Consider the following 26,767-nt stretch of genomic DNA (forward strand, 5'->3'; position numbering starts at 1 on the left):
ACTGTGGAGCATGGACTCTAGAGCGTGCAGGCTTCAGTAATTGCAGCAATCAGGCTCAGTGGTTGTGGCTCATGGGCTTAGCTGCTCTGAGGCATGTGGGATCTTCCTGGACCAGGGATCGAACCTGTGTCCCCTGCACTGGCAGGTAGATTCTTATCCACTAGCAAACTCCCTAGCTGTACTTTTTGTTATAACTGCATGGGAATATACAACTATCTCAACAAAAAATTCAATCAAAAAAATCAACAGAGTATTCATATCATCAACACTGATTTTGAAACGGATCATTGATATTGTATAGATATGTAAGAAGACATAATGTAGTTAATCAAAGCTGACTTCTTTATAGTAGAACTGGAAGAGGCTTTATCCATGAAATTTCAATTTTAAAAATTATTATTTCAAGTCTGAGATGATAATTTTGAATAGTTTTTAAAGATGTAATACCTTAAGAGTAAGACTCAGATAACCCTAGTTATGCAAATGATAAACCATTGGTAGAAGAAAGACTCAAAGAGGAAGAAAAAAGTCTTTTTGAGCTAGAACAAAGGGCTATTTAAGAATTCCATCTCATGGCCAACTGGCACATGAAGATGCTCAACATCGCTAATTAATAAAGAAATGCAAATCAAAACTACAATAAGGCACCACCTCACACCATCAGAATGGCCATACTAAAGAAGTCTACAAATGACAAATGGTATACAGGGTGTAAAGAAAAAGGAACCCTCCTACACAGTTGGTGGTAATGTAAGTTGGTGCAGCCACCATGAAAAACAGTATGGAGGTGTCTCAAAATCAAAAAATAGAGTTCCCATGTGATCCAGCAATCCTATTCCTAGGCATATATCCAGACAAAACTATAATTCAAAAAGATACATATACCCCTATGTTCACAGCACGATTCACAATAGCCAAGACATGAAACAATCTAAATGGTCAATGACAGATGAATGAAGATATGGTACACATATACAATGGAATACTACGCAGCCATAAAAAAGAATGAAATAATGTTATACAGCAACACGGATGGACCAGAGATGATCATACTAAGCAAGACAAAAGAGAAAGATAAATATCATGTGATATCACTTATATGTGGAATCTAAAATATGACACAAGGGAATTTATCTACAAAATAGATTCACAGACATAAAGAACGGACTTGTGATTGACAAGGGGGAGGATAACTGGGGAAGGAAGGGATTGGGAGTTTGAGATTAGCAGACATGAACTATTGTATATAGAACAGATAAACAACAAGGTCCTACAGCACAGGGAAGTACCCTGTGATAAACCATAATGGAGAACAATATGAAAAAGAATGTGTGTGTGTGTGGGTATCTGAATCACTTTATTGTACAGCATAAACTAGCACAACATTGTAAATCAACTATACATCAAAGAATTTTAAAAACAAAATTCTATCTTTAAAACATCAGCTGACAAAACACTGAAAGTATGATCCAATTGCTCTGAAAGACAATTTGAGAATTATGATAATTATGGAATGTACCAAGAATTGTCCAATAAACACACTAACCATAATAGCTACTATTTATCAAGCATATACTATATGCCTGGCATTATGCTGGCTGCTTCAAAGAAATGATGGAAAATCCTCACAAAAACTCTGGAAAGTAAAATATGGATGGATCTATTCTAATTTACTCAAAGTCACATAATTAGACAGTGACAGAGCTTGACTAAATTCTGAGTCTTAAGCTTGTATGCTGTTCACTGTTTCATAATACACAGGAAAGAAACACCTAACCTTGTTAGTCTGGTACGTGACTCTAGGAGTAGAAAACTATCACTGATATTATACTTACCTGCTTGTAAGTTCCATCTAGCAAGGTGTCCAGGTGTTGGAGGGGCGCAGGTGTTTTATCTTTGAACCTTGTTAACAGCCGACGTTGAATGGCCCGAAATTGTACAGCTCTTTCAGACAACAGTTCTTCTAATTTTTCACCATTTATCCGCAACTACAATGAAGAATTTCTTTAATTCAGGCTAAATGTGCACAACAAAAATGTGTCTAAAGTAGGGATACTGGTGATGCCAATAAAAATTTGAAAAGAGTAAAGAGGAAATTTAAGTGTATTACAGAGTTTAGAGAATTAAAACAGTATGATATTTGATTCATGAATACATAAATGATACAGTGAAATAGGCTAGATAGAAATTTAGTAAAAATGGCCCACTTACCAAGGAATAAAGACAGATTATTTAATAAATATTTTGTGATAACTGATTAAATATACAATGCAAAAAAAGAATAATATTCTATAATCTCTCCCCGAGCCTTTGCAGCAAAATCAACTGCAGAGGAATCAAAAGTTTAAATCAAACAAAAGTACTAGAAAATTGTATTTTTAAAATAATTTTAGCATGAGACAGATCTTTATAAGTCAAAAGCCAAAAGTCACACATATACAAACACACACACACCCCTGATAAATTACTAACTTAAAAAAAAAAACAGTTCTATGTGATTGCCATAATATCCAGAAAGCACCTACAAACTGATTAAAAAAAAAGTGACCACAACCCAAACATACAAGTAAGAAAAAGAGCACCAATCCAATAGAAAAGTAGGCAAGATTCACAGAGAAGTTAATACAAATTGTTCTCAGAAATAACAGCCTTTGACCTAGCAATCACACTTCCAGGAATTTTTCCAAGAGGTGTGCTTGCAAAAAGTAATGTACATGCAAAGATATTCATTACAAAATTTGCTCTGTTCCTATTACAGTAAGATAATATTAATAATCAAACTGCTATCAATAGAGGAACAAGAGGACCACTAGGTACAGATAAGCAATGCTAGCCAAAGATGCATTCAAAGAAGCAAAGTAAAAAAATACAGAATATCATGCATGTATTTTTTCTAAAAAATTGTACATTAACATAGTTGTGACTACATAGAACAATTCTAGAAAGATCACAAGAAAATGGACACCAAAAGTTGCATCCAAAGAGACTGAATAATGGGAGGATGAGAATCAGAAATGACTCTTTTCCATATAACTCTTTCCATAATTTTTGAATTTAACATTATTAAAATAAAGAAACTGATCAATGTCCTAGGGAACACTCCATGAAACCAGATCATGTGAACTGGTACTTTACAAAACAGTCATAATACTTCTGAAGTACAATATTTAGTATGTTTGGAAATCAAACATGGTTTACATTTCTGATATTAAACCAAACTCCCCTATTTTTCAGTGCATTTGAGGAGAAAAGACACATGATTGGGGAAAAAACTTGGAATTTTTTAAAATTTATTTATTTTAATTGGAGGCTAATTACTTTACAATACTGTATTGGTTTTTGCCATACCTTGATATGAATCAGCCATGGGTGTACATGTGTTCCCCATCCTGAACCCCCCTCCCACCTCCCTCCTCATCTCATCCCTCTGGGTCATCCCAGGGCACTAGCCCTGAGCACCTTTCTCATGCATCGAACCTTGACAGGAGATCTGTTTCACACATGATAATATACATGTCTCAAATCATCCCACCCTCACCCTTTCCCACAGAGACCAGAAGACTGTTGTATATATCTGTGTCTCTTTTGCTGTCTCGCATATAAGGTCACCGTTGACATCTTTCTAAATTCCATATATATGCATTCAGTTCAGTTCAGTTCAGTCACTCAGTCGTGTCCGACTCTGCAACCCCATGAAACGCAGCACGCCAGGCCTCCCTGTCCATCACCAACTTCCGGAGTTCACTCAGACTCGCGTCCATCGAGTCAGTGATGCCATCCAGCCATCTCATCCTCGGTTGTCCTCTTCTCCTCCTGCCCCCAATCCCTCCCAGCATCAGAGTCTTTTCCAATGAGTCAACTCTTCACATGAGGTGGCCAAAGTACTGGAGTTTCAGCTTTAGCATCATTCGTTCCAAAGAAATCCTTCAGAATGGACTGGTTGGATCTCCTTGCAGTCCAAGGGACTCTCAAGAGTCTTCTCCAACACTGCAGTTCAAAAGCATCACTTCTTCGGTGCTCAGCCTTCTTCACAGTCCAACTCTCACATCCATACATGACCACAGAGAAAACCATAGTCTTGACTAGACGGACCTTAGTTGGCAAAGTAATGTCTCTGCTTTTGAATATACTATCTAGGTTGGTCATAACTTTTCTTCCAAGGAGTAAGCGTCTTTTAATTTCATGGCTGCAGTCACCATCTGCAGTGATTTTGGAGCCAAAAAAAATAAAGTCTGACACTGTTTCTACTGTTTCCCCATCTATTTCCCATGAAGTGATGGGACCGGATCCATGATCTTTGTTTTCTGAATGTTGAGCTTTAAGCCAACTTTTTCCCTCTCCTCTTTCACTTTCATCAAGAGGCCTTTTAGCTCCTCTTCACTTTCTGCCATAAGAGTGGTGTCATCTGCATATCTGAGGTTATTGATATTTTTCCCAGCAATCTTGATTCCAGCTTGTGTTTCTTCCAGTCCAGCGTTTCTCATGATATACTCTGCATAGAAGTTAAATAAGCAGGGTGACAATATACAGCCTTGACGTACACCTTTTCCTATTTGGAACCAGTCTGCTGTTCCATGTCCAGTTCTAACTGTTGCTTCCTGACCTGCATACAGATTTCTCAAGAGGCAGGTTAGGTGGTGTGGTATTCCCATCTCTTTCAGAATTTTCCACAGTTTGTTGTGATCCACACAGTCAAAGGCTTTGGCATAGTCAATAAACCAGAAATAGATGTTTTTCTGGAACTCTCTTCTTTTTTCCATGATCCAGCAGATGTTGGCAATTTGATCTTTGGTTCCTCTGCCTTTTCTAAAACCAGCTTGAACATCAGGGAGTTCACGGTTCACATATTGCTGAAGCCTGGCTTGGAGAATTTTGAGCATTACTTTACTAGCATGTGAGATGAGTGCAATTGTGTGGTAGTTTGAGCATTCTTTGGCATTGCCCTTCTTTGGGATTGGAATGAAAACTGACCTTTTCCAGTCCTGTGGCCACTGCTGAGTTTTCCAAATTTGCTGGCATATTGAGTGCAGCACTTTCACAGCATCATCTTTCAGGATTTGAAACAGCTCAACTGGAATTCCATCACCTCCACTAGCTTTGTTCGTAGTGATGCTTTCTAAGGCCCACTTGACTTCACATTCCAAGATGTCTGGCTCTAGATTAGTGATCACATCATCATGATTATCTGGGTCGTCAAGATCTTTTTTGTACAGTTCTTCCGTGAATTCTTGCCACCTCTTCTTAATATCTTCTGCTTCTGTTAGGTCCAGACCATTTCTGTCCTTTATCGAGCCCATCTTTGCATGAAATGTTCCCTTGGTATCTCTAATTTTCTTCAAGAGATCTCTAGTCTTTCCCATTCTGTTGTTTTCCTCTATTTCTTTGCATTGATCGCTGAAGAAGGCTTTCTTATCTCTTCTTGCTATTCTTTGGAACTTCGCATTCAGATGCTTATATCTTCCTTTTCTCCTTTGCTTTTCACTTCTCTTCTTTTCACAGCTATTCATAAGGCCTCCCCAGACAGCCATTTTGCTTTTTTGCATTTCTTTTCCATGGGGATGGTCTTGATCCCTGTTCTCCTGTACAATGTCACGAACCTCTGTCCATAGTTCATCAGGCACTCTATCTATCAGATCTAGGCCCTTAAATCTATTTCTCACTTCCACTGTATAATCATAAGGGATTTGATTTAGGTCATACCTGAATGGTCTAGCAGTTTTCCCTACTTTCTTCAATTTGAGTCTGAATTTGGTAATAAGGAATTCATGAGCTGAGCATTAGTATACTGTATTGGTGTTTTTCTTTCTGGCTTACTTCACTCTGTATAATAGGCTCCAGTTTCATCCACCTCATTAGAACTGATTGAAATGTATCCTTTTTAATGGCTGAGTAATACTCCATTGTGTATATGTACCACAGCTTTCTTCTCCATTCATCTGCTGATGGACATCTAGGTTGCTTCCATGTCCTGGCTATTATAAACAGTGCTGCGATGAACATTGGGGTACACATGTCTCTTTCATTTCTGGTTTCCTCAGTGTGTATGCCCAGCAGTGGAAATGCTGGGTCATATGGCAGTTCTATTTCCAGTTTTTTAAGGAATTTCCATACTGTTCTCCATAGTGGTTGTACTAGTTTGCATTTCCACCAACAATGTAAGAGGAGTCTCTTTTTCTCCACACACTCTCCAGTATTTATTATTTGTAGACTTTTTGATAGTAGCCATTCTGATCAGCGTGAGATTGTACCTCATTGTGGTTTTGATTTGCATTTCTCTGTTAATGAGTGATGTTGAGCATCTTTTCATGTGTTTGTTATTCATCTGTATGTCTTCTTTGGAGAAATGTCTGTTTAGTTCTTTGGCTCATTTTTTGATTGGGTCATTTATTTTTCTGGAACTCAGCTTTAGGAGCTGTTTGTGTATTTTTGAGATTAGTTGTTTGTCAGCTGCTTCATTTGCTATTATTTTCTCCCATTCTGAAGGCTGCCTTTTCACCTTGCTTATAGTTTCCTTCATTGTGCAAAAGCTTTTAATTTTAATTGGGTCCCATTTCTTTATTTTTGCTTGTATTTCCATTACTCTGGGAGGTGGGTCATAGAAGATCCTGCTGTGATTTATGGCAGAGTGTTTTGCCTATGTTCTCCTCTAGGAGTTTCATAGTTTCTGGTCTTATGTTTAGATCTTTAATCCATTTTGAGTTTATTTTTGTGTATGGTGTTAGAAAGTGCTCTAGTTTCATTCTTTTACAAGTGGTTGACCAGTATTCCCAGCACCACTTGTTAAAGAGATTGTCTTTAATCATTGTATATTCTTGCCTCCTTTGTCAAACATAAGGTGTCCATAGGTGTGTGGATTTATCTCTGGGCTTTGTATTTTGTTCCATTGATTTATATTTCTGTCATTGTGCCAGTACCATACTGCCTTGATGACAGTAGCTTTGTAGTATAGTCTGCAGTCAGGCAGATTGATTCCTCCAGTTCCATTCTTCTTTCTCAAGATTGCTTTGGCTATTCGAGGTTTTTTGTATTTCCATACAGATTGTGAAATTATTTGTTCTAGTTCTGTGAAAAATACCTTTGGTAGCTTGATAGGGATTGCACTGAATCTATAGATTGCTTTGGGTAGTATACTCATTTGCACTATATTGATTCTTCTGATCCATGACCATGGTATATTTCTCCATCTATTTTGTCATCTTTGATTTCTACCATCAGTGTTTTATAGTTTTATATATATATAGGTCTTTTGTTTCTTTAGGTAGATTTATTCTTAAGTATTTTATTCTTTTTGTTGTAATGGTGAATGGAATTGTTTCCTTAAATTCTGTTTTCTCATTGTTACTGTATAGGAATGCAAGGGATTTCTGTGTGTTAATTTTATATCTTGCAACATTACTATATTCATTGGTTAGCTCTATTAATTTTCTGGTGGAGTCTTTACGGTTTTCTATGCAGACGATCACGTCATCTGCAAACAGTGAGAGAAAGACTTGGAATTTTATTACCCTCCTTTAACCCCAGTTTCGGCACTTAAGAAGCACTTAAGTAGCTGTATCAAAGAATATTCTCCTGAAGGGAAAAAAAATTCATTATCAAAATTTAAAGTGATGTAACAACTAATTTTTTAAGAAGAATATTGCAAAAGTTATCAACAGTTCAGTTCAGTTCAGTTCAGTCGCTCAGTGGTGTCCGACTCTTTGCGACCCCATGAATTGCAGCACGCCAGGCCTCCCTGTCCATCACCAACTCCCGGAGTTTATCCAAACTCACGTCCATCAAGTCGGTGATGCCATCCAGCCATCTCATCCTCTGTCGTCCCCTTCTCCTCCTGCCCCCAATCCCTCCCAGCACAAAGTCTTTTCCAATGAGTCAATCTTCACATGAGGAGGCCAAAGTATTGGAGTTTCAGCTTCAGCATCAGTCCTTCCAATGAACACCCAGGACTGATCTCCTTTAGAATGGACTGGCTGTATCTTCTTGCAGTCCAAGGGACTCTCAAGAGTCTTCTCCAACACCACAGTGCGAAAGCATCAGTTCTTCGGCATTCAACTTTCTTCACAGTCCAACTCTCACATCCATTATGACCACTGGAAAAACCATAGCCTTGACTAGATGGACCTTATTGGCAAAGTAATGTCTCTGTTTTTCAATATGCTATCTAGATTGGTCATAACTTTCATTCCAAGGAGTAAGCATCTTTTAATTTCATGGCTGCAATCACCATCTGCAGTGATTTTAGAGCCAAAAAAGTAAAGCCTGACACTGTTTCCCCATCTATTTCCCATGAAGTGATGGGACCGGATGCCATGATCTTCATTTTCTGAAGGTTGAGCTTTAAGCCAACTTCTTGACTCTCCTCTTTCACTTTCATCAAGAGGCTTTTTAGTTCCTCTTCACTTCTGCCATAAGGGTGGTGGCATCTGCATATCTGAGGTTATTGATATTTCTCCCGGCAATCTTGATTCCAGCTTGTGTTTCTTCCAGTCAAGCGTTTCTCATGATGTACTCTGCATAGAAGTTAAATAAGCAGGGTGACAATATACAGCTCTGACGTACTCCTTTTCCTATTCGGAATCAGTCTGCTGTTCCATGTCCAGTTCTAACTGTTGCTTCCTGACCTGCATACAGGTTTCTCAAGAGGCAGGTTAGGTGGTCTGGTATTCCCATCTCTTTCAGAATTTTCCACAGTTTGTTGTGATCCACACAGTCAAAGGCTTTGGCATAGTCAATAAAGCAGAAAAAGATGTTTTCCTGGAACTCTCTTGTTTTTTCATAGATCCAGCAGAAAGAAAGACAGTACCAAAGATTGCCCAAACTACCACACAACTGTACTCATCTCACAGGCTAGTAAATTAACGCTCAAAATTCTCCAAGGCAGGTTTCAGCAAAACGTGAACCGTGAACTTCAAGATTTTCAAGCCAGCTTTAGAAAAGGCAGAGGAATCAGAGACCAAAGTTATCAATAATTCACTTTTAATTGTATGACATCCTGCTGTAATATTTTATTTCCTCAATTCATGAAATAAAAAATATATCTTCAATATTGAGACATCAGCCAGGTGTCTGTATATGTAACCAAACAGCAGTGATTGAAATGTTTTCACATATTAGAATTTTAACACGTAACAATTATGTATGGATCTTAGTGCCAAGCAATGTTCTAGGCACTAGGAATTTCAACAATGAATAAACAGACAAAAGTTCCTGTTTTCATGGAGCTTATGCTAAAGGACACTTGGAGTCCAAAAGCCACCTTTATTTAAAGTTGAAAGTTGTATTTAAAAAGGTAGAGAGTGGGGCCAGAGAGTAAAGGAAGTATAAGCATGCCCTGTTTAACTTGTTTAACAAGTAAAAGTGTATATAGTTGACCATATTCCCTAAGTCCCACCCCAGAAAAGAAATGTCCCTGATGTAGAAACTGCAAGGATTAACTAGCCAACCAAATATAGGACAGGAGGGACATGGACTATATGTCAAATACAGTCAATTAGAAACTAATGTTTTCAATTTTAAATGTTACAAATATTAAATTAGTATAGTCTTTCTATGGACTCTCTTCTGTAAGTCATTGGACCTCAGTTTCACATAGTTAGGCAGGAATTTCTTCAGATATATCCTAGAGAATTGCAAAGGTTCTCAATGCTCAAGAGTACCTATATGTTATTTCCCAAACTATTGGCTTTTGGTACCACAATTTGGTCAAAGTATATTATCCTATACAATATTATCAGCATAGATGAGAGAAAACCCAAATTAATTTATTTGATAATGTGGTATTATCTGCAATTGGACTGTACTCACTGAAAATTTCCCTTTATGGTGACATTGTATTCAAAGAAGTCTTTATTTATAGGTTAAATGCTCTTAGAATGTTCAATGCTCTCAGAATGTTCAGGGAACTGAACATTAAGTAGAATGTTCATGTGACTGACAATTTACATAACATATTCTCTCCCTTCCTCTCTCTCTACAATACACACATACATGCTTGCACACACATACCAGTTTACAGAGATGCAAAAACCTATGGATTCCTTAAAAAGTAGCCATTCTAGGGAACCAATGCTTCCTTAAATAATTTTCAAAATCTTTTTGAAATTCCTCTTTGTAATTCCCTATAGGATCTACTTACAGGCAAATAAGTAAGTAAAACTTGGTGAATTCTTTTTTTAAACACATGGGACTTAAAACAATGACTGTCATTGTATAACTGTTTTCAGAAAAACATTAATCTTGACTATTTTCAAATATCAAATCAATTTTCAAAGGATGAAGATTTGACACTCTGAAGATACTCAAGAAAATGTAACACAGGCTCTGAAGATAATTCCAAAGAAGAAGTGCAAACATATCCAGGCAACAAAGTCAGTAGCATATCTCACTGATTTAGATATTTAATCCTTCAGCATTTACCAAGCACCTACTGTGCCAGATACTTGAGAATATTTTACGTGATTAACCCTCATTCAGATGCAGAAGTTCTGGTGTGCTTGTTAAAAATGAAAAAGAAAAATCACTTTACTTTATAATCACACCTCATTTATGGCCTGCTAGAATTAGTTAGCCAAATGGCTGCCGATAAGCTCAAATAGTTTTAGCACTGGGTTATTGGGGTCAAAGGTTAAATCCCCATGTGGGAGAATTAAACCAGCTCTGTTCTGAGGCCAGACCACATGCTTAGCTCCAGGCAGCCTCTCTGTAAAAGTCTTCAATTGATCACAAATTGGGCAAGAGGGCAGGAAAAGATTCACAACCCCACCACCCACATAAGAATAACAACTTAGTGTACTGCCTAATGGCATGTATACTAGAATTCTTACCTCTACAGAATCCCCTTCTCTTTCATATACTGAAAAACTATAGATGATATGGGTTATGATTATACACACCTCAAAATGATGATCAATCAACTCAAAATATTCTTCAAGGGGCACAGATCCAGAGAAAGAACATGTGAAATCTTTGATTCCCTGTTTTTCAAAATATTCTTGAAGGCGGATGATAAGCTCATTTGTTATAAGCCAAAGATCCTCAAATTGTTCACTCTGAATGCGGTATCGTTCTAAAGAGAAAAACAATTAAGCAAAAGGCTTATTAACACAATTACTAGCTGAAATAACATATTGCTGTTGTTCAGTCGCTGAGTCGTGTCTCACTCTTTGTGATCCCATGGACTGCAGCATGCCAAACTCCCCCGTCTTCTCTATTTCCCAAAGTTTGCTCAAACTTATGTCCATTGAGTCGGTGATGCCATGAATTATCACTAACTCTGACATGAACACCAAAATGAAAGGACAAAGATTTCATTTAATTTTTGGCTTAATAAGAATAATTTTATGACCTTATTGTGACTTTCTGCATCAATAACTTAACATTTTCAAATTTCACTCCAAAGGTATGTGATCACAGTGCCAAGCTGCAGAGTATGGTCCCTTTAACTATGTATCTTATGATAGGTTTCAGTAAAGTAAAAACAAAAAAATTAGATCCTTCCAAAAAAAAGCTTTACTCAAAAAGTAAGAAAACAAAGAAACAAAACAAAAAAGGTAAGAAAACAGCCATTGCAAAAGTATACCTGGTATCATTATCTGTTTCAGAAAATTGATATGAAATAAAATTTATTCTACAGAAAGCCCCACATCCTGGCCACAGCAGCCAGTTTAAACCCCTGTTATCATAATCAAAGCTTTCTATTTTTCTAGTAGTTCTTTCATTTGAAGAGAGATTTTGCAATAAGACCCTTCCCCAAATATAAATCTTGGTTCCCTCCATTCCCTGAAACCTCAGCTCAGAGAGCCAAATTCTTGCCTCCTACCCTGATGATGCTGATGATGACAGCAGTGACAATAACTACACCTATGATAAGAGCAACTATTATATGTTGAGCACCAACTACGCATCAAGCACCAAAATTGTAACAACTCTTTCTCCTACAAAAAAGAAAACCAGGCACAGAGAATCTCAGAGACTTGCCAAAGCTCACAAAGTAAATTAAATGTCAGAGCTAGAATTTATGATAAATATCCTTCTTTCCAATTGTCTAAACTCGACCTATTCTTTAGGATTTGGCTTCAATCTCAACTACCCCAAGAAAACTTTATTTCTCTACCACCGATAGCAGCATTGGGCTTCCCCAGTGACTCAGATGGTAAAGAATCTGCCTGCAATGCAGGAGACCAGGGTTCAACCTTTGAGACAAAAGATTGCCTGGAGAAAGGAATGGCTACCCATTCTAGTATTCTTACCTAGAGAATTCCATGGACAGAGGAGCCTGGTGGGCTACAGTTCATGGAGTTGCAATGAGTTAGACACGACTGACTGACTAACATGTAGCAGCCTTATATGTACCAGGCACTATCTAAAGCACTTCACATTCACTCTCTTGCTTAAATCTCAATCACCCAATAGGGGAAATACTGTTATCCCCATTTTACAGAAGAATAAATCTAGCTACAGAAGAGTTTAAATAATCTGCAAGGTCATCTAGCCAGTTAGTAACAGAGCAGGGATTGGAACTCCAGCTATTAATCCAAAGATTATCTATCAGTCTTAACCACTTCACAACATTGCATGTCTCTGAATTTATACAGAGAATATCTACAGTTTACTGTTTACTTAACTGCATACAACCACATATTCTTATTTAACTTTCCATATAATCATATTTGGTCTCTTCAAAGAGACCATACACTTCTTGGGATCGAAGTCACCTATCCTATTGAACATCTATTATGTTTCACAGAGAAATAAATCTTGGGAGTATAAAAATTAACTCAGTCTTTTTGCTTAAAGAACCTAAGGTACTATGATACATGTATGTAAACTAGTTATTTATACTTCCCATGGTACTATAAATATATTACAACTTTAAATTGGTTTTTAACTTTGTCATCCTCAACCAGAATCCAAGAATATATCTGCTCTCATTCCCCCAGTTGTACTCTTTTTAATTACATAAGGAATAAAATAAACTGAGTATTCCTGCCATGGAACATGCAAACACTCTGGTCTTCTCTGCTGTCATATCATTCCCCTTGAACCTTTCCCACGTTCCTTTCACTCCAGTCTTATTCTGGATGTTGGCTTCTGCCCATGGTGCTGATCAGATGTCTTTTCATTTTTCCCCATCAAAGACAGTAGGGCCAAGGTCAGAAATGACGAATTTTACCTTTCTTGGTAATTGTTGCTGAAGGTTTAATGCTTTAGAAGAAAACCAGAGTACAATTATGGAGGGGGGTGAGTAGACAGGTAGAAGGGAGAATGCTAATGACAAAGTATGCTAGCATTAGAATCCTCTAAATCTGGGGTCTTACCTAAGTCAAGCTTGGGGTCCAACACAGAAAACCCAGACTGATATTTATTCTCTCTTCTGTTCATTTGTATAAGTCAGTTCAAGATGCTGGAGATAAAATTGTGAATAAAGCAAGAGCCTCTCCCTTCAAGAAGTTCACTGTAGATCTTGAAAGATGGAGTGATGGCGGAAGAATGAACAAGGTTTCCACCATCACTGACTCAGGAGACTCAGGGATACCCCATTAAGGTTGATTTTGCCACGGAAATATCAGAGCTTTCCCCAAGGGATATACAACTATTTTCAAGTATATGAAGGCCTATTACATAGCAGAAGAATTAGGCAATAACAAGGGAGCAGCAAAGGGAAGAAGGCACAGTAAGAACTGTTTAATAATTATAGATATTAACAGAGTTGGCTGCCCTGGGAAGTGTTTAAGGCTCTGAGCTCCTTGGTGATTGGTACTTTCTTAAAAGTCTCCTTGGGAGTTGTAGAACTCAGTGAGGAAGAAGATAGGCCATCTCTGGAGTTACAGACCAATCTGTCCCTCTATGCATCCTGAGGCACATATTGGGCAACTTAGTGCTGCCTCCAGGTCTCAGACATTTGTCCTTCTTAGGTAGAAAGGTAGCTTCTGGCTCAGGGCTGGCTCAGGACCTTGTCTTTCTCTGTGTCTGCCCATCTTGGGGCAGGTATCTTGCTCCAGCCCAGAGCCCCCATCCAGGCGCGGGGAATGCCCTTGGCCTTCTAGAAGACAACACTGAGCTGAGCCAGTTACATCTCCTTTTACAGCTTTGTGATCTCCCCAAACACAAACTTTACATTCTGCTGCCCAGTCTTCGCTGGACGTAGCAGATGTAGGTGATGCAGTTCCATGCTGCAGAGATGCAGGCCCAAGAGAACAGATGGTGAGATGCAGTCATGACTACTGGAGCAACAGACATGAATATGATAGCAGGAGTGGGCACATACGCTGGCACTGCCATACTTGACTGAGCCTACCCTGCCAGATGCAGGGCAGCATCTGCAAAGCCACAGACTGGATGGTAAGCAAGTTGTCCTCCAGAGTGGCCTGTGCCAACACCAGGAGAGATGTGTCCATTCAACTGTAATTTTTTGATACAAATGTGTCACAACTTAAAAATCTTAAAAGAAATGCACTAAACATCTCTATCAAAGGTTAGTTTTATTAGTTAAATTTTATTTAAAAGTAAAACATTTTATTAGCATTTACAACTGGAGGAAATGTGGAGAGGATTCTCAGCCAAATGCCAACAAGTACCTCCAAATTCAGCTGTCCTGGGGCTGAGCTGATGATGGGGAAAGACAGATCCAACTGACACCTATCCTGACACCTCCTAGGAACTGTGGGATTTGGTTCCCATTCACAGTTTACAGTGGGCATGGGTGTTTCATTAAGGAGAGCAGGGGATGTTGTGAGCAAGCCAAGAAAGGCAGTGGGCCCAAAAGCTTCCCCAGGAGAGACAAAGTATCTTATTTCTGCTGCCCACAGCTGCAGCTCCTTTCTCACTCCTGCAAGACAACAAACCCCCTAATATGACAAAATGAAATGCAGGCAAATCTAAACATTTCCCTTTATCTTTCATCAAGATTTGAATTATCTGAACAGAGGCTGATGAACTCTCTAGGCGACCCATCTCAATCCCCCATACTGGGCAAAGACTTCCACTTTCTAAAGTAACAGACGGAAGTCCTGGACAATAGATTCAAAAGGCAAGGGACAAATGAAAGAAATGAAACACAATTCCCTTTACAAAGTAGCGGTAAAGCAAGACAATCTTTATTTGATAGTCTTAAAAAGATTCTAAGTATTATTCATTATATATTGACTCTTTTTTATATCTTCTAGGTCCTTGTTAAACCTTTCTTGCATCTCCTCAATCCTTTTCTCCAAGCTATTTATCTGTGATTCCATTTTGATTTCAAGATTTTAGATCATTTTCACTATCGACCCAGAGGGATGGTACGGGGAGGGAAGAGGGAGGGGGGTTCAGGATGGGGAACATGTGTATACCTGTGGTGGATTCATGCTGATGTATGGCAAAACCAATATAATATTGTAAAGTAATTAACCTCCAATTAAAATAAATAAATTTACATTAAAAAAAGTAACCCCCCCCAAAAAATGAAAAAAAATAAAATAAAAAATAAAAGCCATTAAAAAAAGAAGATTCTAAGTAACTCTGCACCTACTCATTCAATTCAAAAGGTATTAAGCAGTGAGTGCTGGGGAAACAATCGGGAAGAACACATACTGGTCCTGGCCCTCATCCTAGTGAGAAGGGTAGAAAATAAGCAAATAAATAACAAATAATTACAAGTTATGAAAGGACTCTGATGCAGATTAAAAGGGTGCTATGATAAAGACTAATGGGAAAACAGTCTTTTTATTATTTCATAAAACACAGCAGCTAAATAATACTAGCTGCTAAAATTTACCTAGCACTTACAGTGTACCAGGAAATTGCTTCATGCTTTTTAGGAATTATCTCATTTGATTCTTATATAGTATAATTGCACTATTTTATTTCCATTTCTGTAGATGGAAAAAACAGGCACTGTAATTTTTTCAAAGTCATTCAAATGAAATCTAAACCAGAGCAGGGATTTAAATTATTAATCTGGTTCTAGACTTCATACTCCTAATCATTTTGTGCATAAAGCTTGGAGCTTAAGATGGAAAGAACAGCCCAGGTAGAGGGATTGGCAAGTTCAAAGACTTTATGGGAGAAAAAGTCAGAGATGTACCAAGAACTGAGAGAAGGTCATAGTAAGGAAAAGTGCCCAAAGATGAAGATGGATATCAGGCCAGGCCAGAACATACAGGGAGACCTATAAGGGTTAGTAAAAGTTTTGATATTATTATCAACACAAAAGATCTTAAGCTGGAGAGAGGCATGATAAAATTTGTAATTGTCTGTTTCTTTGTTTTTATTATAAAAGCTGTCAAGTAGAAAAGGAATTGAAAAGGGACAAAAATAGACTCATAGTTAAGGACATTATAACCATGATCCAACATAGTGGTGCCATATATAAACAATTAAGGGCATCACATTATGAAGGAAATCTCGTTTCTCAGCTCTTCTCCCTAAGCAAAACTTAAAATGTAGTAAATATTTTAATCTATGACTTCAGTACAAATAAATCATCCAACCATCAGTTTCTTCATCCACACAAACGGGAAAATAAAGCATAGCTCACAAGGCCAGTATGAAGATCAACTATAATGTTATAGGGAAAAGATTTACACAAGTGTAATTTATCTTTGTATTATTATTTTTTTGGCCACAATACACGTAAGATCTTAGTTCCCCACCAGGGATAAAACCCACACCCCTTGCACTGTAAGTCCAGAGTCTTAATCACTGAATCACCAGCAAAGTACCTATATTTTAAAATTTAGATCAAGAAAAATTAGATAGTAAAAACATATTGGTTGTAAAAATTAAAATTTTGATACAAAAAGTATAGAATAAAACAAGTTAAAAAATCTAAAGCTCACCGGAAAACTTAAATATAAATAAAATTCTTTATTTCATTTGCTATAGCCTGAACACTTGCGTCACCCCAAAATACATATGTTTAGTCATGATATCCACTGTGATAAGATCTGGAGATGGGGCCTTGGGGAGGAGATTATGTCATGGGGAAGGAGTCCTCATGAATGAGATCAGCACTGTTATAAAAAAGAGACCTCAGAATCACTCCTACCCTTTCTGCCACATGACACACTGAAAAGCCAGACATCTGTGAACCAGGAAGCAGGTCCTCACCAGAAACCAAATCTACTAGTGCCCTGATCTTGGACTTCCTGGCCTCCAGAGCTATTAGAAATAAATTTCTGTTATGTAAAAGCTACCCAGTCTATGGTATTTTTTTAAAATAACACCCAAATGGACTAAAATAGTACTCTGCTATGAATACATGAACATCATTAAACAAGAAAAATGTAAAATTCATAATAATAAACATTTAAATAGGTCTGATATTTTCTGTAACTTTCAAATTCAGGCTTCAATTATTTTCTTATTCATCAGCATATACAGGGGGAAAAATGTGTCAAAATGTTAAAAATTACCATGGGACTGGGGGATTTAAAAATATAAACATGGTATCTGCAAGTTGAATTTTTTCAGATTACCAAAAATCAACAAGAATCAAAGAGTCGAAGATTTATAAGGCATTATTTTCACTATTAAGCATTTTCTTGGCACTAGTAGTCCAAGATACTTAACATTGCCCAGGAGATTTTCCAGAGTATACAGTTCACAGAAAGGAGAAATGAAAATCTCTATTGACAATATAGCATGAAAGAAAAAAGTTGTATTCTAAAATACATCCTTACAATATTGGTAATTAAAATAGCTTCCAAAATGAACATTCAATTAATTTTTTGTCTCTTTTCCTTTGCATCTTGCAACAGCAGCTCAGTGGAAATAACCATTTCAGCTTCCAAATTAAATAAATTTAAAGGATTGGAACCCAGTCAATTGCCATTTCACCCTACTACAAATGGAGAAAATAATATATTTAACTAAGCAGGGCACAAAAATGCATAACGTCAGTCTCAATTCATGTCAGAACATCTGAAGTTCATCAATATAAATAATGTTTGCATTCACATCATAAACAAAGCATCAATATAGTTTATGCTATCCTGGAAATTTTAAAATGTGAAATAGAAAAGCAGATGAATGCTTTTTAAATCAAAAGTTGGAAGAAATAATATAAATAATATCAGTAGATATTAGTGTAATATTCTAAATATACAACCTCTTCAATATTAATACAAACTATGGTTTCTCTAAATTTAATTTTCAAAAGGCTTTTTTCTAAGTGTATTTATATAATATTCCCATTGTCCCTCAATAACACTGCTAAGAAATTCTAAGATAAATATGAATACAATATTATACTGATGAATCACTGTACACATTAAAGCAATGACAGCAGTAGGAGGTGCATATCAGGTGAGTTTAGATTTTCTCATGACCTGCATGTGTGCTAAGTTGCTTCAGTCATGTCTGACTCTTTGTGACCTTATGACCTGTAGCCCTCCAGGCTTCTCTGTCCATGGGATTCTCCAGGCAAGAATACTGCAGTGGGTTGCCATGCCCCTCTCCAGGGAATCTTCCCGACCCAGGGATCCAACCTTGTCTCAGGTATCTCCTGCATTGGCAGGAACGCTCTTTAGCACTAGCGCTATCTGAGGAGGCTTTAATATAACACTTGTCCTTATATTTGGAGGCTTCATTAAAGGACTATCACAGAGTACCTACTCCATGAACTTTCAGATGCTTTTGAACTGTAGTATTGGAGAAGACTCTTGAGAGTCCCTTGGACTGCAAGAAGATCAAACCAGTCAACCCTAAAGGAAAGCAATCCTGAATATTCATTGGAAGCACTGATGCTGAAGCTGAAGCTCCAACACTCTGGCCACCTGACACAAAGAGCCAACTCATTAGAAAAGACCCTGAAGCCGGGAAAGATTGACGGCAGGAGGAAAAGGGGATGACGGAGGACAGGATGGTTAGCTGGCATCATCGACTCAACACACATGAGTTTGAGCAAGCCCCAGGAGATGGTGAAGGATAGGGAAGCCTGGCATGCTGCAGTCCATGGGGTCACAGAGTCGGACATGACTGAGCAACTGAACAAGGACAACAACAAAAATCCCACACTTTATCAAGCATCTGAAGATAACTTCTCTTCTTCCTGGAATGCCTGCCACCTAAAAATCTTCTATTCATTCCAAAAGATCCTTCACAAATAAAATCACTTATGGAACCTCATTCTTTTGGAATCCAGCAGCAGCTTAAGTGTTAAAGCACCTGCCTGCAATGTGGGAGACCAGGGTTCAATCCCTGGGTCGGGAAGATCCCTGGAGAAGGAAATGGCAACCCACTCCAGTATTCTTGCCTGGAAAATCCCATGGATGGAGGAGCCTGGTGGGCTACAGGGTCGCAAAGAGTCGGACACGACGGAGCGACTTCACTTGACTTCACTTCTTCATAAGCACACCAGGTGTTCTGTGACCAGTCCACTACCTGTTTGTTTCTCCAACTAGTCCAGGAGCTCCACAAGAGTCATGAGATGTATTAGCTATAAAGACATCTGCTGAGTGGAAAATGAGCGAAGGTGCACAGTCCAGTCAGGTGGAGTAGAGCAAAACTCTCACTTTCTTTTTTCTGAAGATATTTTGTTTAACACAGTTCAACATCACATATGCTTTCTTTTGATAGATGCAAAAAGAAAGCCTTTTTCAAGGTTCAACCCTTATTCACATACATGACTACAATCCTTTCATTATATCTGAAAGCAAAATAATCAAAATGGAAAAGCAAAGGACTTTTAAACTTGACCTGATTCAATTCAATCACTCTTTCTAGATATTGAAATATTTAGCATTATTAGTTATCCTTTCCATATTCCAAAGGCCTACCTGAGGCAACATAAATTTGCTATTTGCAATTGCTTAGTGCTACTCGTGACACTAAGAAGATGTATTTACTCATCATTCATTGCTAATTACCAGTTTAACATGGTACAGAAGTCTAAGTTGAAAATCATTTCTCTCAGATTTTAGGGAAATTTTTTCCATCACCCTCTAGGTTTCAAATTGGGAAAGGATACATCAAGGGTGTATATTGTCACCTTGTTTATTTAACTTATATGCAAAGTACATCATGCGAAAAGCCAGGCTAGATGAAGCAAAGGCTGGAATCAAGATTGCCGGGATAAATATCAATAACCTCAGATACGCAGATGACACCACCCTTGTGGCAGAAAGCGAAGAGAAACTAAAGAGCCTCTTGATGAAAGTGAAACAGGAGAATGAAAAAAGTTGGCTTAAAACTCAACATTCAAAAAAACTAAGATCATGGCATCCTATCCCAGCACTTTATGGCAAATAGATGTGGATACAATGGAAAAAGTGAGAGATTTTATTTTCTTAGGCTCTAAAATCACTGCAGATTGTGACAGCAGCCATGAAATTAAAAGACACTTGTTCCTTGGAAGAAAAGCTATGACCAACCTAGACAGCATATTAAAAAGCAGAGACACTACTTTTCCAACAAAGGTCCATCTAGTCAAAGCTATGGTTGTCCCAGGAGTCATGTATGGATGTGAGAGTTGGACCTTAAGCTGAGCACCGAAAAATTGATGCTTTTGAACTGTTGTGTTGGAGAAGACTCTTGAAGAGTCCCTTGGACTGCAAAGAGATCAAACCAGTCAATTTTAAAGGAAATAAGACCTGAATATTCATCAGAAGGACTGATGCTGAAGCTGAAGCTCCAATACTCTGGCCAACTGATGCAAAGAACTGACTTATTGGAAAAGACCCTGATGCTGAGAAAGATTGAAGGTGGGAGGAGAAGGAGACAAGAGAAGATGAGACGGTTGGATGGCATCACCGACTCGATGGACATGGGTTTGAGCAAGCTCTGGGAGTTGGCAATGGACAGGGAAGCCTGGCGTGCTGCAGTCCACAGGGTCGCAAAGAGTCAGACAAGACTAAGTGACTGAACTGAACTGACCTAGTATCTAATAATTTTGATGAAAAGTTAAATGGCTTCTTGATTAATTTTCCTTGAGTGACTATTTTTTCCTTTCTAACTTTGGAGATATGCCCCTGATCCTCAGTGTTCTAAAATTTCACAATAATATGTTCATATGTATTTCTTTTTCTCATTCATTGTGCTAACATCGAACAGGCTCCTCCAATATCCACAACTGAGACATTTCATTTCCTAGAAATCTTTGTCTCCATTGGTTTTCTCTCCATCTTTACAACCCACTCCCCAAACGTCACACCTTATTTGATGAGCCTGTCATCAGAATCTGCAGTCTCTCTGAACTCCTGACATCAACACCTCACTCATTCTCTGCTGCTGCTGCTGCTGCTAAGTCGCTTCAGTCGTGTCCGACTCTGTGCGAGCCCATAGACGGCAGCCCACCAGGCTCCCCTGTCCCACCAGCTTTTGTGCTTCTGGTTTACTCGCTCTATAACTCCCAGTACTTCTTGAACCCAATCAAGATATGTGATCTATTGAAGTTGTTAATTTTTCACCATGTATCACTTTTCTCTGCTCTTTATTTCTCTCGGCTTAGATTTGGTAGTTCATTATTATAACTATTCTCATAAAAACATTTTATCTGCAGTTGCTTGGATAACAATAAACAAATCACTGCTGGGCAAAACTGTCTAAGGATGACTGGATTCACTTTAAAATTCAGGATCTCAGACTCTAATGGGAACTCATCATTGCTTATATTTCATGAGTTTGCTTTCTTATTCTCCAAGACACCAATGTCACACTTTTTTTTTTTTTTCAAATTTAGAGATCAGCAAAGCTGCCCTATCTTTTCATCAACAAATCTATAAAGTCTCCCTAGATCTACATCCTGTCACAGTAAACTTTCAGCTCTCCTCACCTTCCAAGTTCTGTATCCCATCCCCTCTCTCCTAAAGGACTTCATTGCTTTGTGATGCCCTTCTACTTCCTGATCATCAGCCTCTCCCACTAACTCATTTCAACTGATATTTAAACGTGTTCTGAAAGTGAAAAGTGAAAGTGTTAGTTACTTAGTCGTGTCTGATTCTTTGTGACTCCATGGACGGTAGCCCACCAGGTTCCTCTTTCCATGGAATTATCCAGGCAAGAATATAACATGCTCTAATATTGCTTATTTCAAAACAAAACCCACAACTCCTTTCAGCTATGCTTTACTTCGGAATTACTGAGTTTAACTGTCCAATTCTTACTGAAAATGCTAGTTACTAAAAACATGTAGTGCTACTAATAGATACTCTAAGTTTACCCTTGGATGAAGCTGCAGCTTAGACTGCACTGCTTTGGACTCATATAGAATTATATTTAGTAAGCTGAGTTTCACCATTATTTTTAAAGCTCTATGAAATTTGTTATTCAAAGTATAATTACATAACAATTATAACTACAAAAATAAGCTATAGAGACATTATTGAAGAAGTTAGTTTTGTGATATTCAGAAGAGAAATTTCATCCTGGACTCAGCATCAGGCTGTGCATCTCCTAAACAACTGATTTGATTTGATCTTTAGAGCATTCTGAAAATTGGAACGAAAATGCTTTCCTTTTATTTCTACGCTGCTAGTATCATATCAATTGTATGTTAATCTTATTCTTCAATCTTCAGTAACTTTAAAATATATTTTAAACACTTTAAGAGACAAGTGGAACAAGGCAAGGTACAAATAGATATAGTAAAGAAAAAGATAAAATTAGATATATAAGAAAGATCAAGAAAAGCATCGAGACAAAAGGAACAGGAAGGAAGAGATAGAGTAAGGTGGTAGTGTTTGCTGTGTGAGGTAATAAATAACAATGTGGATCTGGATCTTAAGAAAGTGGCATGGCAGGAATATATAATTATAGACAACAGCATATTTCTTCTGAAATACCACTGTACTGAATCAGTTTAAATAACTGACTTCCATGTGGAAATATTTTATAATTCTGATTATAAAAATATTTCTCATAAAATGTGACCCACTTGTTATTTTTAACAACTTTATAGAAGTATCATTGATATATAAAAAATACACGTTTAATATTTACAATTTGATGAATTTGGACTCATGCATATACATGTAAATCTATTACTATCTTCCAGGTAATGTACATATCCATCACCAGTGTTATTTTCAATTTAGGTCTGTGGAAATCATTTTCAGTTTTGCTGCTGTCTTCTTCTTAAATATTTTTATCTTTAAAGCTTTGTGTTTTTTTTTTCAGAATTCATACAATAAACTCTAATTACATTGAGTCTTTACTTTCTGAAGTAAAAACCTACTGTGACTGCATGCCTGAGACAATGAGCTGCCTGCGCTTGTCGACTCTGGCTGGTCCATGGCAAACTGAACTGAAATTACCCCATGGCACACTCCAAGATCAGCTGAGTATCAAGCAGGTTTTAAAATGCACATGAAATACTATCCAAGATCTGATGACAACTATATATGGTACACGTAGCATCTGGCTGATTGTTAGAGAAAAAATACTAAGTTCTCTCCATTTGTTGGGTTTTCCTATCCATCCAGATTTTGAGATGAAAGACCACATGCCTTTCATAAAAAAGAAAAATGTCAAACACATATTGGATATAAATTACTTCATTCCTTCTTTGGGGATGAACACTCTTACAGAGCAGTAGGGAGCACCAACATCTGCCTCAAGCCCAGAAAATAGTACTTTCTTCATATCTTTTGCCTTTCATCTCCCAGGGACTTTCTCTAGGTAGAATTCTGGGCATCACTGAAGAAAAAAACCATCAGAGAATTGTAATGGCTACTCTTCAGGTCTCAGTTTACAGTTCATTTGATTCTTTATTTAAATAGCCCTGTCCAATTCCATTATGTACTGTGGCTTTGTCAAGGCATTCATAGTCTGGGCTTCCCCAGTGGCTCGCAGGGTAAAGCACCTGCCTGCAATGTGGGAGACCTGGGTTCGATCCCTGGGTCGGGAAGTTCCTCTGGAGAAGGAAATGGCAACCCACTCCAGTATCCTTGCCTGGAGAATCCCATGGATGGAAGAGCCTGGTGGGCTACAGTCCATGGGGTCGCAAAGAGTCGGACAGGACTGAGCAAGCTCACTTCACTTCACTTCACTTCACAGTCATATATTAAGAAAATATCAATAAATCAATTATAGACATGGACATTTGGTGAAATTTAGGTAGTGATAAAGTAATTATAAGCAAAAACAATGTTCTAAGAGTTATTTCATCTGAAAAGGAATAAATATAATGCATTAGGATATAAATATTCCCATTTGCACAAAGAATATGCCTTTTTAAAATAGTCTCAATTGTAGATTCATCATACAGCATCATCAACTGGAATCAAACAGATGTGTACAATTTCCCAAAGAAATGTTTGCAACAGCTTTTTTAGTTTAACCAAAGAGAACAGTTTAACCAAAAGAAATGTTAGAAAATGATTCCATTATCTAACTGAAGATTAAAACTAATCAAAACAAATTGATGCCAATGTAAAGATGACAATCATGACCAATCACAAAAAGACCATGAAAAGTACAGAATTCTCTCATTCTTCTCAGAATTGTCTTTGATTTTTGTGTCTTATTCTTTAATTTTTAGTTGTTTCCAAGTCTATTTCACTAGTCACCAACCTACACATTCCAGAAGGTGCTATGACAGAGACATCATTATAGTTTCTAACATAAGAATGTGTATATGTTCCTGCTGTTAGCATCTTTATTTTTCAAAAAGAGTATATCCTCATTTTACTATATTTTCTAATTATAAAAAAATAAAATTAAAACTGCAAATGCATAAAGTAGAAAGTGAAAAGTCATTGTACAAATGGCAGAAATTTTAAAAACTGGAGTGTACTCAGCCAGACTTTATATATATGTGAATGAATGAATATATATAATATATATGTATTCATTTCTCCTGATATCTTTAGTGTACCTAAAATTTGTTTAAAACTTCCTCTCTTAATAATTTATTTCCAAGAAAGGGTATAAAACCCAGTGAGCTTAGTAGCTTCATTATCTACATACACCAGAAATCAGTTGTACATTGAGTAGTTTCAAGTTATTCTCATAGGAAGCAAACAAATCAATAAAGCAAATATTTATCTGAAATTCAAACTTGACTAAACAATTACCACTTTTCATTCTATTGAGATTAATCTCAACAAAAGTTATTCACTTTCATCTTTGCCAATATCCAAAAGGAGGCTAGAAGAATATGTACACACAAAAAAATTAACTCCAATTTCTAGTAACTCCTAAAATCTAGTTTACCACATACCTATCTCAAAAACATTTTTCAGTTATTTTTTTTAATGTTTTTTTATTTTTTAATTTAAATTTATTTATTTTAATTGGAGGCTAATTACTTTACAATATTGTATTGGTTCTGCCACACATTAACATGATTTTTCAGTTCTTTAAATTCCTCTCTCAAACCCTCCTCATCCCCAAAACCAAAGTTATGTATCGCTAATAAAACAGGACCCTATCTTCATGACTAATATAATGGCTCTTAGTTTTCAATATCTAACATCACCATTATAGAAATCCTTGATGTGGTAATGATCTGTAATGTAGTGTTCTTAATAGAAGTTTTCAAAAGCAATAATATCATGGCTTTACTTACGAGAGGTTTTAGAAGCAAGAAGTGTAACTTGGGACCCTCCTAAGAAGCGAAAACCCATTACATTCACCTGATCATCTTCTGACTGCTTGGCAAAGCCTACAAAGAAAAGAAAAAACATCACCTTACAAAACCACAAGGCAAACATTTAATATTTACAATAGGAAGCTTAGTTGATGATGAGTACTTTTTATGGCACTAGTCTAGTCTGAAGTCTATGTGTGGACTATATTAACTAACTTCCACAGTTGCTTCCAATTGCTAAAATTTTTGCCTCACAAGAACATGCTAAAATCATTTAATTTCCTTTCTTCTACTAGTTCATTCTAGGTCTGAGGCAGGAAATGCACAAGATGAACCTAGAATATCTGTCACACCAGAAAAAAACTATCAGTGACTAGAGAGCTATATGAAAAGGACATAAGAGCCATCTTAAAGAGACTACCACTGGCCAGAGATGAAAATATTTGAGTATCGAAAAAGATAATAATTGCAGTGGAGTAAAACACATCAAATATACTTAAAAGCATGTGTTCATATTTACAATAAAAACAAAAGAGAAAAGCCAAATGCTCACTATTGAAGAATTCTAGAGAATCAACTGAGCATTTTAAAAATCACTAACAAAGGCAAGGAATCAAGCACTTACCCTAATGACCCTATTGAACTGTACCACATAATCAATGGTAAATAAGGGAAACATTTTTTGTACATAAATATACCAGCTAAAAAATTGAAGAAAGCCTGAAAGCCATCATTTTTCAATTTCCAATGAATGAATAGATCTGAGTATTGACTATCAGTAGCTATTACAATCACACAAAAAAAGAGACAAATATATTATTTACCCACTGCTAAAAGCATATACCACCATTAATGAAGTACTCTAGCCAAAATGATCAGTCCTGGAAAACTGGGGCCAAATTTACCCTCCCATCAAAAACAATTAAAAAATGGGTATAACCAAATAATAATAACCAAACCATTTTTCAAGACATTAGAAATTAGCAAATGAACAACAGTCATCTCTGACAAACAAGAAACAAAATGAGTCCTATGTTTGCCCCAGTTGACCACCTAGAGAAAATTTCCAAGCCACATCACATGGAAGGGGAGCCCAAGAGCAACCCAGTGTTCTTTCTGAGTGGAGGTGATAAGAGTTGGGAATCTGGAAAGGCCAAAGTGGCAGAAGTTCTTAAGACAGAGAGAGGATAGCACTACAATGAAAGAACTTCAGAAATCTGCAGAGTCCTCTTTGAGTATGTGACAGAATACTAATCTATTTAA

General features: G+C 37.2%; 1 protein-coding gene across 1 annotated transcript in view; it reads right to left on the reverse strand.

Annotated features, from left to right (window-relative positions):
- BBS9 (Bardet-Biedl syndrome 9) overlaps positions 1–26,767 on the reverse strand; it is a 469,654-nt gene that overhangs the window by 213,887 nt on the left and 229,000 nt on the right. Inside the window, exons 17-19 of the mRNA XM_052638544.1 lie at positions 25,484–25,579; positions 10,890–11,062; positions 1,836–1,988 (exon numbers count right to left, since the gene is read on the reverse strand). Of these exons, the coding sequence (XP_052494504.1) occupies positions 1,836–1,988; positions 10,890–11,062; positions 25,484–25,579 (422 nt within the window). The remainder of the gene's footprint in view (positions 1–1,835; positions 1,989–10,889; positions 11,063–25,483; positions 25,580–26,767) is intronic.

The sequence above is a fragment of the Budorcas taxicolor genome, chromosome 4 (genome assembly GCF_023091745.1).
Source record: "Budorcas taxicolor isolate Tak-1 chromosome 4, Takin1.1, whole genome shotgun sequence".
Classification (NCBI taxonomy): Eukaryota; Metazoa; Chordata; class Mammalia; order Artiodactyla; family Bovidae; genus Budorcas; species Budorcas taxicolor.